Source organism: Syngnathus acus, chromosome 17 (genome assembly GCF_901709675.1).
Source record: "Syngnathus acus chromosome 17, fSynAcu1.2, whole genome shotgun sequence".
Classification (NCBI taxonomy): Eukaryota; Metazoa; Chordata; class Actinopteri; order Syngnathiformes; family Syngnathidae; genus Syngnathus; species Syngnathus acus.
In genome coordinates, this window is record NC_051102.1 from 6,902,596 (window position 1) to 6,917,555 (window position 14,960).

A 14,960-nucleotide genomic window follows, 5' to 3' on the forward strand; every position below is an offset into this window, starting at 1 on the left:
ATAATACAGTGCATGTTTTTCTAATCCCTACTGAATATCGTTAGCAGTAGAAACATTAACAATAAGGATAGCTCAGATTGCGCCTAAAGCTGAGTACCAATCAATCAATTATCAATGCAGGCAAGAGAAATAAGTTAACATGCCCAAAAAGGTGATTATCAACACAAATATTCATGCGTTGAAAGGAAGGTGAGACCACATGAATCTGGTAATAAATATAGACATCTTTAATTTCATTAGTCCAAAAATGCCACAATAAGTATAAACAGCAACAAATCCAGATTGCAGTGAGAAACCCAAATCTCTCGGAGATCTCTAAAACGTATTTAAAAGAGCAAAAAGGAAATGGTACAAGAGAGCGGTATAAGGGTTAGTGGCAAAAAATGCTTGTAAGCGTTCTTAAAGGTAACAGAAGTAAAACGGATCATTTTGTAGTGAGCTCGCATTGCTAAAGCGGAGTACACGCACCGTTTTTTTTTTTTAAACATCTGAAGATATTTTTAAAACAAAAGAAAAAAAAAATCAACTAGTGTATTTTTTTGCTCTTACAGTGCGTGGTGTACTTGAGACACAGTACATCACACACACATGTGACTCGACTCAACTCGGTTTGGATGACACAAATTATCTGACAATTGGGCCTGTATTTGACTTTGATCAAATACAGATGCTGAAATTTGGCCCAATTTTGATATGCATGTTGACAAATGCTTGAAAGAAACCTTGTCACAGAAATTGGTGTCTTATGATAAAAAGGCCCTGAATGTAAAAATAACATTAAAAGTTGGAAATACAATGTGCATTGACTTTTTTTTTATGTGCACCATCATAGTGGTAAAAACAGTGCACGTGTCCCTCACTGTAAAACCATTTCTGTCATGACCGTCAACTTTTTGCATGTCTGCTTCATTCCCAAACACATTCCTGAACATTCAGGCCTTGTAATACAAACATCATCTCAACCACCTAACCGCTACTTTATCATTACAACAGCATTTTAAAACATATAATAAGTGTGCTTTTGTCAAAATGACAAACAATAGTATTGGATAAGCTGAGTTAGGAAGAGAAGGAGCCCTAAATAAAATGGGGGTGTTGGTTGTGGGGGGGTCTGGCTACCTCAAAGGCACGTATGTATGAGGATGCACAGCGAGCGAGGTAGTCCGGGATGCAGGTGTTCCAAATCGCTGCTGCCCCCTCGTGGTCAGTTTGGCACATTGCATGTGTGAGCGGAAGGACGTTGTCAGGTTTTGGGTTGGGTTAGGTTTGGTGCGGGGCTTTCAGCAGCAGCGCACGCGAGGCGGGGGCAACTCCGGAGGCACTTCGGGTTCAGGTTGCAGGGACAGCACGCTGCCCGAGAGCTCCTTGTTGGGAACCTCAAGTGGCATCTAAGAGTGATGCAAAAAAAGATCAGAAATTGGGTTAACCCATTGGAGTTCTCTGTGGTTCAAGTCGTCTTGCCTCTGGGTAGCTGGTTACAATATACCCACCTTGCTGAGAATGTCATCCACGAGTTTAAGGAAGATCTCGTCCACGTTACAGTTGTCCTTGGCACTCGTCTCACAGAAACGCATGCCGCTTATCCGAGAGGAAAACTATGACACACCGAGTTTAGCATGAGTGTGTGTGTGAGTGTGGGGGGGGTACTGAAATGGACACTAGTTAGTTTCGTAACACTCACCCTCTCTCCTTGTTGTCTTGAGATGACTCGATCGCTCTCGCAGTCCATCTTGTTGCCCACCAGGAGGAGCTCCGCCTCCTCAGATGCATACTGAAAAGGCATTAAAATGCATTTATAAAATTCATTCATACATTATACGCAAGCCTGACTTATGCATTTTGTATTACATACAAAATGTTCCCAATGACTGTACGTTTCTTTAAATTAGATTAAACACTTACATTTAAAGTGTCACAAATTGATCTGGATTTTTTTGTTGTTGTTGCAATTTTGTCCCTCTCTTAGTCACTTAGCCAAACTATGTCATTTGGATATGGCTCACGAAGTGTATGAAACAACCTTGTCAATCATCTTCATCCACTTGGGAAGGTCGTCAAAGGTCTCCTGCTTGGTGATGTCGTATACCAGCACAATCCCCTTGGCACCGCGGTAGTACGCCGACGTGATGCTGTTGAAGCGCTCCTGGCCCGCTGTGTCCCTTTTCACATCAACAGGGAAATTGAGTCATATTTCACACTCGGCTAAGAAAGGGTGGCTTTCAGAAAATCAATTAGCTACACTTGTCAATCAAAGTTATGACGCATCGCACGGCCCGTCTGTCAAGCGTTAATGTACCTGCGGCAACCCCAGTGGGACATAGATATCAGATGGCGTCGCCATCCCGTAAAGATGGAGGTGAGGGCGGGCGCGGCTGTGATGAAAGCTGGTTGACATGACAAAAGCACACATAGGAGGGAGGTGGGGGAAGGAAGGGTGCAGACGTGTGATGGGGATGTTAGCTGACAGGAAAAGACGTGTTAATGACACAAGCAAGGGTGGCGTTGACAATGCATGCAACATCAGCGCACTCAAAATGTTTCGATTGTGCAACATAACGGAGTGGTCGGCCAGTATTCATCAAATATGTGATCCTTTGAGATAATGATATGTTAGACACACAGATGAAACATGCACTTGGAAAAACTTTTGCTCACCAGATCTGTAGTCGGATTTTCTTCCCCCTCAGCTCCACTGTCTTGATTTTAAAATCAACTCCTACGTAGTAGAAAAGCAGGATTTGATTTATAATTTACACCTATTATTTTTAAATTAAGCAATTAAATTAGCCAGCCAATTAATCCACATAGAATAGAATTATACTTGTATTGTATTACAACAACCGCATGACATTGAAAGTCAAAATTCTACAGATGGGCTAACGAACACAATTTTATTCATTTCAATTATTTCAGAAACAAGTGTTTGATGTTACCAGCATGGTCATGGAACAAATTAAACTCGTAAGTCAAGGCACCACTGTCGTATCATGATGATAATCAATTGTAAGGATTCTCTGTGAGTGGAACAAAATGCAAGGGCAGAAAACGGAGCTCTGTTATGATGGCAGCTGTCGGCACACGGGCGACTATTTTGGGATTGGACCCTGATGACAGACTGCTGAGCTGTTTTGCTCAAAACAACAAACCAGGAACAGAAAATGTGACAGTCAACATCTACAGTACACCAAAAGCACCTTCATGGTGTGGAATCATTTTACTAATAGTGATCAGTCACTCACCAGTTGCAATAAATGCGCCAAATCTCCCAAAACATTCTTTTATAAGCTTAATGCGCTTTATTAGCCAATGATTCTCCTATGGATGTGTTTCAAGACACATTTGAAGATATAACGTCTTCTACTGGCCACATTTATTCCATTTTATTCTGTCCTGATTTAATAATCAAAGTAAAATAAATTATGTGAAGCTAATGTAACGGGAGATGAATGAACACAAAAGCCTAATTGATCCAAAATACTATCTGAAGTAAAAACGGTTTTAAATTGTGTTTTTTTTTGTTTTTTTTTAATGTTTTGCAAGCGAGAGTAGCCTTATTGTTTGTTAGCATTATTGTTTGTTAGCCCCGGTTGGCTATCTAAGAGATGCTAACATGACTGTAAACATTAAATTGAAAATGGATTTATTTCGACAGCCGGTTTTCCGCAGGAAATGAACGGACTTTTTGATCCTCGTAACTTGCAATGCTGCTCATAGTCCAATGCGAGTTAAATGACGGATTTAAATGCCAGTCCTGTAAATCGTGTTTACGACACAAGAAAGTCACCCAAAGAAGGTGACTTCTTTTTCGCCTCTCACCTACGGTGGACTTGCAGGCCTCGCTGAAAGTATCGTCGGTGTAGCGCTCCATGAGGCTGGTTTTCCCCACGCCGCGGGAGCCGATAATGATGATTTGAAGCTTAAAGTCAGCGGGCCTGGGCGGCATCTTCCTGCGGCGAGACTGAGACCCCAGAGCGGGCGACGAGTTTGAGGCGCTCCCGCCGCCAGCCCTCCGGGGGATGTCATATCGCGGATCCATCACTAGCTCCACATTTGTGAGCAAAAGTTGAAATAGCACAAGTTCAAATGTACTTATTTGTGGTGAATTTGTTTTGTTTCCTGGGAACTTTGACAGGCAACTTCACTTCGCGTTGACGACTGTGTTTTCCAGCCATGAGATGCCGAAAGACGGTGACGTCATTCGGCCCATGAAAACGGTTTCCTGTTCCGTCGGAAATGTACAAATTAAATAAATATTTTATGAAAACGCATTTTCAATGATTTGAAGAAACACAAGAACGCTTAAAAGTAATTTCATTGAAATGTGGTTGCAAATAATCGAGTTGTAAAGGTCCGAGGTAAAACACAAATAAAACACAAATACTGTACATGGTCATTTTCCTTTTTACTTGAATATTTAGTTTATGTCTGGTAGAATGTTGTTGCGGGTTTGAAGTCTGGTTTCATTGTTACCGCAGTCAATATTTAAATTTCATGTGTTGTCTAACTAATACGTTTAACACTAATTTTGTCGCTCAAAGGCTCCCGTAGGCTGCGCAACAATGTGACGTCACACCCGAGTCGCCTCAACTAATCCAAACGTCGCCAGCTGACGCTCCACAACATCGACAGCTCACCTCCTTCGCAGAAGCATTTAACAACAGCATGGCTGCTCAGAAAATAAACGAAGCCCACGAACACATAGCCAAAGCCGAGAAATGGTAAGTGCGAATCACCGCATTGTCTTTAAAGCTACGTTTAGTGCTAGCCAGTGCTTGCTAAAGGGCCACTGTTGTGTTCTCCTGATGAATGCAATGAATTACGTGTCATCGATTGTTGTATCAATTGGTTTATTGCAGCTTAAAGACAAGCTTCACAAAATGGAAGCCGGATTTTGACAGCGCTGCCTCAGAATATGCTAAAGCAGGTAATTACTGGGAAAAAAAACAAGAATGCGGGGTGCGTTTTGACTGCGGTATCGTAAATACGAGGGAAGAATAACACCTCTCAACACCCCCAAACCACAAGATTATCATTCAGAAAAATCTTTCAGGAACATCAACATTCACTTTGATTGCAAGCAAGCAAAAACGCCCCTACTAGGCCCGTGTGTTGACCTATCACTGTTTGCTTCCAGCTGTATGCTTCAAGAACGCCAAGCAGTACGAGCAAGCAAAGGATGCCTACCTGAAGGAGGCAGAGTATCACACGGAGAACAAAACGTATCCTTCTTCTCCTCTTGTCGTTCCCACATTTCTTTGCTTTGCTTTCTTTCCTTAACTTGTCCTCTGCAGGCTTTTCCACGCTGCCAAGTGAGTGCATCCTTTAAGAACACACAAGATTTTTTTTTTCTTCACGCGTTTGTCTCTATCTCTCAGGGCTATTGAACAAGCAGGCATGATGATGAAAGAGCAGAAAAAGATGCCCGAGGCCATCCAGTACATCGAGAAGGCGTGTATGATGTACATGGAGAACGGGACACCTGATACCGCCGCCATGGCGCTGGACCGTGCTGGGAAGTCAGTATGAAATTTTGGTGGAGTTGTTGTGATGTTATGTAAATATTAGCATCACCATCATAGCCATACAAAGTCACAGTGTAGAACTGAGGTCTTTTTTTTTTTTTTTTTTTTTTACACATATATATAAGAATAATTGTAACATAAGTCTAGTCTCTGTAAGCAGTACAATGTGATCTACAGTACCTCTTTTGTTTGCGCAGGCTGATAGAACCGCTCAATCTGGAGAAGGCTGTGGACTTGTATCAGAAGGCCGCTGGTGTGTTTGAGGTATCAATAATAAGCTTGATAAGTGTATTGTCTTCTTCTGAGGATTAATTGCTATTTAATTGTGTCGTGCGCTCACTGTAGAATGAGGACCGTCTGCGTCAGGCTGTGGAGTTGCTTGGCAAAGCTTCCAGGTTGTTGGTGCGATTAAAAAGGTAAAGTGATTGAGATTTTTTTTTTTGTTCCTTGAAAGTGGAATTATTTAAGCTTTACGTACGTGCGCGCGCAAAGGTTGGACGAAGCTGCTGTAGCTCTGCAGAAAGAGAAGAACATGTACAAGGAGATTGAGAACTTCCCAATGTGCTTCAAGGTCAGCTTCTTCTTTATTTATCTTTGTTTTTCTAAATTTCTTTTTTGATACCTGTCTCCACATGTAGCTTATTTTGATTATTTTTTTTATTTAAAATGAAGATTGTCTCAGATTTCATTTTTCAAGATGGTTAAAATAAGGATATAATTATGAGCAGCAGAATGACTTGTGTTTTTGTTCAGAAAACGACAGCCCAGGTCCTGATCCACCTTCACCGAGCCGACTACGTTGCTGCTGACAAGTGTGTCCGAGAGAGCTACAGGTGGGAAGCACCTATTTTCATATACAATACACAGATATTCTTTCCCAAGGATCTTCATAAAAGCTCTGACATTCTTGGGTCAAAATACACAAAATAAAAAAAACCAATCACATTTAACATCCATTCTCCAGTTGAAATGCCGCGTTTTTGGCGGAGCACCGCAGCTCTGCTTACCTTTTGATTTTGATACAATCGTGCGTCCGTGTGGTCCACTTGGTCAGGCGGTGCTCCAGAGAGCCAAAGTGTTGTATACCAGCAGTTCAAAGATTTTTCGTAATATGTCTTCTTTTGGTGGGGGTGGGGACAGCCTGCCAGGTTACAGTGGTAGCGAGGACTGCATCGCCATGGAGACACTGCTGCAAGGTTACGACGAGCAGGATGAGGATCAAGTGTACCGGGTGTGCAACTCCCCCCTGCTCAAGTACATGGACAATGACGTGAGTGCCTTAGTCTTAAGTCAGTTCACCTACTTTGACCAATAATAAAAAAAAAAAAAAAGATCAGCTTACTTTTTTTTTTTAGATGAATACAGTTGATGAATGATAAACTATCAAAATTTACTGATGTGCCCACTTCTGGTCTTCTGTTGTATTTGCGGTCTGCAGTACGCCAAGCTGGCCATCTCACTGCGGGTGCCTGGCGGAGGAGGCAAAAAGAAAAAGGCCGCCGCTGCTCCAGCAGGGGGCGCTGACGGGGAGCCGACAGCTGCCGCTGAGGACGAAGATGAGTACGAGGGGGGGCTTTGTTAGCCTCATCCCACCATCCCGCTCCTTTCGTTCTTCCATCTGAAACCTTCACCAATTCTTTGCTGTAATGGCCACAAAAGGCCCATGTTATGAAAAAGAAAATTAAAAAAAAAGTAAAATATTACAAATGCTCCAGTAGATGTTGCAGATGAATTTTAATTTCAAGTGGAAGCAGAGAAGATGTCCTTTTCACGCATCGTCACGTGCATGTGTACATTTGTTGTGCGTCTTGAGAAAAATATGTCAAATGCGTGTATGCAATAGCTATTGAATTGATTCAGAATTGTAATCATAACCCAATTGCATGACTCTACAAGCTCAACAGAATGCAAATGAACACAAAGGTTAGCTTGTAGACAGTTGTTTCCTCTTTGTCTACCTCCAGCTGTGTGTGCGTTACCAATTTTAAAGTATTTTAGCATAAAATGCTGAGTCATCTTACTGTTTCTCGAAGGAAATAACAGATGGTTTTTTTTTATTTTGTGATCTTGCCCATGTGTACATTCCTGAAGAAACAAATATTGTTCTCTGATGTATATTTGATGTGCACATACAATAAACAATCTTTAAAATGTCTTAACTTTCCTAATCCTAAAGCAGGAAGCAATTTGGGTGATTGTCGGACGGGCTCACCTCTCTTCTTGGGGATGGTTACGAACCACTGCAAACTTAAGTGGAGTGAGGCACCATTTTGGTTTTATTCGTCACTTCCATCACAGCCTTTTATTATTATTATTATACACATTCACCTCTTATCTATTTGCAATGAAAATGAACAATATTGAAGTTCTTCTCCCATGCTACATTGTCCTACAAATGCATTTTTTTTTTTTTTTTTTTTTTTTTTTTTTAAACCTTTCACAATCATCAGTCGATAGCCGAGGAACTTCCTACTCGACTCACCATGATTCGGAAACTGCTAGATTATTAACTGCTTATTATTGGCAATTGAAAGTCTTTTCTTCAGGTGCATCAACTCACCGTCCCTTTCTTGTGCAGTAAACATTACATCATGCCTTTAGTAGGTCTAGTTGGAGCCAATGTGTGTGAAGAGCGCTTCCTGAGAAAGATACTATGCGGTAAGTAGAAAAGAAACAAATTGAAATTAAACACATCCATTACCCATGTCCGATTCAGATGTTTTCAGAAAATAAAAATATTTTCACAGAGAACATTAGTGTCAACCTATAAGACATACAAAATACTAAATTAAAAATGTCTCGGGCAAATATGTGATTAGGCTAACGAAATTAAAAACATGAAGTGCCTCCCACATAAAAATGTTTTTTCATGCTTTCTATCCACATTTGATTTTGACCCAAAACACAAAATCATTTTTACTTCTGTTCTTTCTTTGTTTCTCTTAAAAAAGCACAGAATACGGAGAGGAAAAAAAAAGTATAAATAAAGTATGTTTTGATTTACAGATCAATGTAAATAAAAATCACTCATTTTGTAATTAAAAAAAATCATTGGTTTATTATTATCTATTATGTCATTATTTTGCAAGTCTTTACTTTTTTTAAATCCCAAACACACAAGGTAATGTTTTTTGATAAAATGATCCCAAAATTTGCAGAGAAACAAATAATCTTTTGTGTTTCAAAGAAACAAACTGGACTTTTTGAAATGAGGCAACTGGACCCTTTTTTGTGGTTGAATTTTTTTTAACCTAATAAATGACTTGATAAATCATGTTTTTATGCTTTTTAAAATTTGCACATTGTTTTTGATTATTCGCTGAATTCCTTGAGTTTTTTCTCTTGCTTCTATCGAAATAGTTTTTTAAAACTTGTCAAGCTCAAAACAAAACAAAAATGGGGAGTTTTATCTACAAATTTTAAGACTTTTTTTTTTTTAAATGGAACTTTGGATCCCTCATGCAATCACAGCCTGAATACGTTAGAAGAGCGCTTCCTGAGAAAGGTGTGTGTGTGTGTGTGTGTGTGTGCGCGTGCATGTGTGTGTGATTTAAGACTTAAAAAAATTAAATGCACAAAGGAGAAGTGGTTCTCCCAAAGACCAAAACTTCCAAAAAGTTTTTGGGTGTGTCTGTGTGTTGCACATCAGTCATTAAAAACTATTGCACGGTCCCCTGTTCCAAGAATTCCAGTCAGAGAAAAAGAGTTGTGCTCATTTTTTGTGGGAAGCCCTTTCTAGAGGTCCTTGCGTGAGTAATTTAGAAAAAAAGTCTTGCAGGGCGGGAACTTTTTTTCTTTTCTTCTAACAGGGTACATCGTCTCAAAAAGTAGTCGTCTCATTCGCTGACAGCAGCACCAAAAGTCAGGAAAAGGCAGGCGGATAGAAAAAAAGGACAGGTAGGCGCACTCACTGAGTCTTCTCGCGTGTCCACTTGATCATGGTCTCGGGCGAGCGATAGAGAAAAATGAGCTTGGCATACATGTCCTCCTCCAGGTCCAGCTCTCCCGTCTCGCGCACCAGGAAGATGTCGGTGCACAGCTTGAGGATGCGGTCCACATTGGGCAGCTCCTCAAACATGATAGTGTGCGAGATGCCGCTGAAGAACTCGCGCACAAACTTGCCGATCACCAGCACCACTGACGCGTATAGGCCCATGATCCTGCACGCAAGCAAGGCGGGAAACATTAACAGCTTTGTGAACGTGCTCATTCTGGGGCCAATCAATGCTTTTGAACAGTAGTTCACTGTACATCCTCATTTTATTTACTAAAGAAGCCTTACTATAAATGTTTATACATTTTTTACTTGGAAAAAAAGCCTTACTATACATGGTCATTCTTTTTACTTAGAAAAAAAAGCCTTACTATACATGGTCGTTTTTTTTTGTTTTTTACTTCCCTTTCTGTAAATGATCATTTTTTTACTTAAAAATTCTGACATTTTTCTCATGTTTCTGTTGCATTTTCCAGATTTTGAGATAGTAATTTAACTTTTAAACAAAAATTGAAATAGTACTGATATTTTGTCCCTTTTTGGAGAGAAACATCTAAATGACATTGTCTGTCTTTGGGAGATTAAAAACGACAACAGAGAGCCGTTTGATTGCGTTATGCACTTAATGTAGTGTCCGTCAGCAGTCGTACCCGTATCCGGCCAGGAAGCCCAGGCTGGGTGGGCTGACTTGGTCGCTGAAGACGTAAAGATCCAGGCAGGCATCGTGGTTCTGACTCTTTTTGATGGGTCCGCGCTCCGTCTGGTTGACAATCCACCACTCCTGGAGCTGACGGTGGGCCGTCTTCACTTGGCGTAGGCTCACGCTGATGTTCCACATCTTCTCGTCTGATATTCAATTGCAACACAGCACTTGTAAGGTCCAAGTCAATATTCATCATATCAGTATTTGCATTCCTTTGACTCCATTTTGAATCCTTATGAGACGAGTATACTAGGACAGGTCTCAAAACAGCTTGATTTTTTTTCCCCCTCATTTTGATCAATTTAGCTCTACAAAGCAGAAGAGAATCAATGTGATTCTCACTACCTTTATTCAGCTGCTCAACAGGCTTGGCACCGGAGTCGCTGGGCGCTCTGATGTAGCGCGGGAAGATGTCGGTGAGCATCCTGCGTGTGGAAAAGAGAATGTTAACGGGATCCGCTGGCTCCCCGAGCTCAGCGACGGGTCCACTCACACGTGCGACTCGTTCTTGTCTCCCCTGAGCAGCAGCACGAGCTCCCTCTTGGTATCGTTGGAGAGATTGGTGACCCGTTTGCCGGACGCCGTCTCCGCCTTGGCTCCCAAGCTTAAGTTGCGCTGCACGGACCAGGACACCGTGATGGGGAAGTCCTCGTCCAGAGCCAGCATGTCAATGAGGGTTTTCCTGCTTGGGGGGCTGATGGTCCACAGAGAGTTGGAGCTGCCCTTCAGCTCTGCGATCACCAAGTCACCCGGCACGTAGCCCCCCAGCCACTCCAGCGCTTTCTGGTGGCGTCAATGACACAGACGCAAATATTAGGAAATAATGTTTCCACCACTAGTTGATCTGCGACAATTTGTTCTTGGCGCTGTACTCACCTCATTATCATTGTACTGTTTGATGAAATAGTTAAAGTCTTTCTCAGAGACTTCTTGCAGTTGTTTCTGCTGAGCGCTCATGGTGAAGATGGGCTGCCATGGACCGAAAGGCAAACACCGTGACTTTTTTTTTTTTTGTTTGGGAAAAGTCTCGCCTTCTCGTTTTACCTGGAATCCCGCCAGTGTAATCTCGAAGGAGACGTCCAGAGGCGCGTTGACCACGCCGGCCACGGACTTGATGATCGACATGAAGAGCAGCGGGAACCACACGATGCAGATGAGCAGCATCACGATCATCCCGCCCATGCCGTACTTCACCACCTTTTTCTTCTTTTGGCCTCGTGGCTGAGGGTACCTCTGGATGGGCGGAAAGATGGCTTGCTCTCAAATTGAGTACCAGAATATGTTTTTTTTGGGTATTTTCATCTCAATCGCCTTGGAGAAAAATCATCCAGCTATGACTATTTGTGCTTTTCTCGCTTCGATATCTGCTGGCACAGTAAGATATACATACAGACCGGCTGCACTGCGTGACTGGGCAGACATTTTGAAAAGTTCAACCAGGAAATCATTTCAAGCAACACTTGGCAATCTCATTTCTCGCTCGGCTGCACTTCCAAAAGTGAATTTGATTCCAGCACCTTCTCTGACTCTCGCCAGCATTTGAGGATGAAGATGTGAGCGTAGATGTCCTCCACACAGATCCAGCTGGACAGAGACAATGACGTGTCCGTCCACACCCAGTCCATCACGGCACGCAGCTCAGTCAGGAACGGAACCATACGGAACCTGCAAACAATACCGCTTTGTTTGTTTGTTTGTTTTGCTTTTTGAATGACTCGCTTACCCTTGAAAGAGGAAGAGGTTGACATAATTGTAGCTCTTGGTGAGGAAGTTCCCCAACACACGGGTGGGATAACCGCAGCGGATCTGATACGCTGACAACCCAAAGTAGATGCACTTGACAAAATACCACATCTGGGCCACGGTGTTCTTGTTGAAACGCCTTGGTGGAGGTAAGAAAGACCACAAATTAAACTAATGCCATTTGAAGGCCAAACGATAAGCGGCTACGTTTCTCACTTCTCTGTGATTCCCGGCAGGATGAAGAACATCCAGAAGTGGATGCCGAAGACCAGGAAGACCTGGAAGATGACCTTGCCCATGACAGACTTGCGCAGGTAGAGGGCGCGGTCCACCACCATGGTCCCAAACTGGATGAGGACCATCACTAAGAAAGGTCCAGGGACCTGATCCTCTGACAGCGACGAAGTGATGTCTGCCGCCGAGTGTTTCTGCAAGACAGCAGACGTATGGACTGTGAAGATTTTCAACCGTGACAATTTTAGGGCAGAGCTTTTTTCACAGTACCCTCATTTCAAGAGCACGTATGAGCAACACCTACGCCAAAAGCCCAGAAGCCAAAGACGATGATGATGAAGTCGACGGTGTCGGCAAGGAACATGAGCACGTAGACGTCGGTCACGGCGCTGTACTCGGGGTGGATGAGGTCATAGAAGAACTGACGCATGGGCACGTAGATCTCCATGAACCTGAAAGGCACCCACAGAGCTATGAGATGACTTACAAGTCAAAGAAGAGCGGCAGAATGTTTGAAAAGGTTCAAAAGGACAACATGCTGTACATCTTGACACTATAAGCTCTGGCCTTGAAGAGCTGCTCCTTGAGCTTCTCCAGGATCATTTGCTTCTTGGTCTTCTGATGCACGCTGGCTTCGCTGCCGTCCTTGTGGCTGCTGCCGCGGGAGGTGACGCTTCCTGCGTCGGGAACAAGGCATCAAATGCAAAGCCTGTATTTGAGCTCCGGTGTCGTCGGGATCCGACCCGGCAAAAACAGATGGTCTCACCCCGCTTGGCTCGGTCGGACGAGTACAGGGATCTGTGTGAGACGTGCGAGCCCCCGCTGGAACTGGTGCGCCGCTGGTAGGTGTTCTCCTGCTGTTTGTGCAGTTGCACGTGGCCCGAGTCCATGGAGGTGCCAAAGTTGATGGAGCGTAAGGTGTTGGTGGAGCCACGGCGCCCCGAGGAGGCATTGGTGGCGGCGACGGAAGCGGGTTCCGACTCCCTCTCGCTCTCGTCTCTACGGCTCCCATCATCCTCTGACTCGCTCTGACGGGACGCCGCCCTCTTCTCCTTGGGGTTGTCCTCGTCCCACAGGCCGTGGCACTGGGATGACACGGGTGCCGTGGGTACGCTTCTTTGTTTTATGTTGATTTTTTCCCCCCCCCCTCAACCTATTAGCTGTTTGTAAAATAGAGTTGAACTGTGGTCATGCTAACGTTTTTTTTTTTTACCTTGAGGATGGACCTGTGAAAGAAGAGCGCCAGGAGTTGGACTAGATCGTAGTGGACATAGCCGTCCTTTTTCTCCACACCGATGATGTTGGGCGGGTGGTAAGGGTTGTCCTTTAGTAACTTGTTTTGGTTAAAGGGAAAGAAGCCAAACTGGAAAAAGTACTTGATGACAATGGTAACCTGACAAGGAAAAATACACAAAGTCAACTAAGATCATGCCACATTCAATCTTGTTTGTTGTTAAAAGTTAAAGGACAAACTTGTTGTCCTTAATTTGGTACCTCGGTGTAGACGATGGCAGTCATCCAGTAGCGCTTGCTGGGCCTCGGCACCGACAGCATGGCCCACAGGAAGATGGTGACGGGCAGCACCAGCGTGGCAAAGTTGGCCGACACCATGTGGTTGATGATGATGACCAGGAAGCAAACCATCTCAGAGTGCGCCACTAGCATGTTGTACAAGGCATAGCACAGCTGTAGAACCAGCGGCTGGTTCTGGTAGAACTTCTCTGACTGGTCCAGCTCCTCATCGTAGAACATCCTGGCAATAGACCATCGAGGTCATTTTCAGACCAACTTGAATTTGGTTTCATGAAAACCAGTTTGAATCTTGTCGAGTTCGTTTTCAAACCAGTCTAGGCTTTGGTAGTGTGTCTTACTTGTTGAGCAGCAGCTCGCTGGCCGTCAGCTCCGTGGTCATGGAAGGCAGCAGGATGTCGGACCTGCTGTCCGAGCGGCTGTCTGAGGTCATGAACATGCGCCGCCGTCCCCTATCCTCGTCGCTGTCGTCGTCGCTCATCTCCAGCCGGTCGAAGCTGACCGCCTTGCTGTAGCTGGGCGGCACGTCGCCGTCCGACGTCTTTGAGGCGTCCGTGTCATTGGGGCACATGAGATCCCCCGTGTGGGGAAAGTCCTGCTGACATCCTTCTCCTCCACCCTCGCTCTCACTAATGGCGTGCTCTTGGAGTTGATTAGAAGGCTCTTCGTCTTGCTTGAAAGACGCCCAGATGACACTCCTCTCCTCATGTTCCACTTCCGGTCCCTCGTCGCTGAGAACTGGCCCCTCCATATGTTCTATTTCCTGTCCCACTTCCAACTTGTCTTCCTGAGGATGCGTCTCTGATTCACCACAGGCTCCACCCTCATCCTCAGACTCCTCCAGTTCCTGGGACCTCTGAGGAAGACGTCGTGGTCCTTCCTCGCGATGATCCCGCTCATCCTCCACTTCTTCTTCTATGGTTTCCGCGGTGCCCTGTCTGGAGGACATAACTCATGAGATTTGATTAGGATGCAATTTTTATGTACATTGGTTTGAAAATAACGGCCAGGTAAATAAAATACGTAGAGTGATTATTGCAGGTCAGTTTAAGAGTTCAACATTATTTCTAAAACCAGTTTTAGGGAGGTCATTTCAAAAACCGGTTTAAGCCTTAATTTTCAAACCACTTTACCAATCGATTTTAAAACCAGTATGAAGCTCATCTGATTGATTTTTACTATATCACGTTCAAAGTTCAAACAGTTGAATTAAATGTTTAAAATTCATCCAGAT

General features: G+C 43.7%; 3 protein-coding genes across 3 annotated transcripts in view; 1 reads left to right on the top strand and 2 right to left on the bottom strand.

The window, feature by feature from the left end:
• Positions 1 to 204: 204 nt before the first annotated feature.
• rab12 (RAB12, member RAS oncogene family) lies at positions 205 to 4,206 on the bottom strand. Its single transcript, XM_037276575.1, has 6 exons — positions 3,817 to 4,206; positions 2,656 to 2,716; positions 2,021 to 2,159; positions 1,682 to 1,771; positions 1,491 to 1,595; positions 205 to 1,388 (listed from the first exon to the last, which is right to left on the bottom strand). Exons 1-6 carry the CDS (start codon positions 4,034 to 4,036, stop codon positions 1,281 to 1,283), a joined length of 723 nt encoding a protein of 240 aa, XP_037132470.1. The 5' UTR covers positions 4,037 to 4,206; the 3' UTR covers positions 205 to 1,280.
• A 347-nt stretch (positions 4,207 to 4,553) lies between these two features.
• napgb (N-ethylmaleimide-sensitive factor attachment protein, gamma b) lies at positions 4,554 to 7,681 on the top strand. The gene is made up of 11 exons (XM_037276614.1): positions 4,554 to 4,718; positions 4,857 to 4,924; positions 5,135 to 5,219; positions 5,292 to 5,309; positions 5,376 to 5,516; positions 5,720 to 5,786; positions 5,868 to 5,938; positions 6,015 to 6,093; positions 6,276 to 6,355; positions 6,663 to 6,792; positions 6,961 to 7,681. The coding sequence occupies exons 1-11, from the start codon at positions 4,663 to 4,665 to the stop codon at positions 7,102 to 7,104; spliced, it is 939 nt and encodes a 312-aa protein (XP_037132509.1). The 5' UTR covers positions 4,554 to 4,662; the 3' UTR covers positions 7,105 to 7,681.
• A 1,641-nt stretch (positions 7,682 to 9,322) lies between these two features.
• Positions 9,323 to 14,960, bottom strand: part of LOC119137050 (piezo-type mechanosensitive ion channel component 2) — a 33,230-nt gene continuing 27,592 nt past the window's right edge. Inside the window, 15 exon segments of the mRNA XM_037276032.1 lie at positions 9,323 to 9,682; positions 10,167 to 10,365; positions 10,565 to 10,644; positions 10,713 to 11,002; positions 11,096 to 11,188; positions 11,264 to 11,452; positions 11,737 to 11,884; positions 11,943 to 12,101; positions 12,179 to 12,390; positions 12,501 to 12,648; positions 12,741 to 12,873; positions 12,963 to 13,281; positions 13,410 to 13,589; positions 13,691 to 13,949; positions 14,068 to 14,664. Of these exon segments, the coding sequence (XP_037131927.1) occupies positions 9,430 to 9,682; positions 10,167 to 10,365; positions 10,565 to 10,644; positions 10,713 to 11,002; positions 11,096 to 11,188; positions 11,264 to 11,452; positions 11,737 to 11,884; positions 11,943 to 12,101; positions 12,179 to 12,390; positions 12,501 to 12,648; positions 12,741 to 12,873; positions 12,963 to 13,281; positions 13,410 to 13,589; positions 13,691 to 13,949; positions 14,068 to 14,664 (3,259 nt within the window). The 3' untranslated portion in view covers positions 9,323 to 9,429.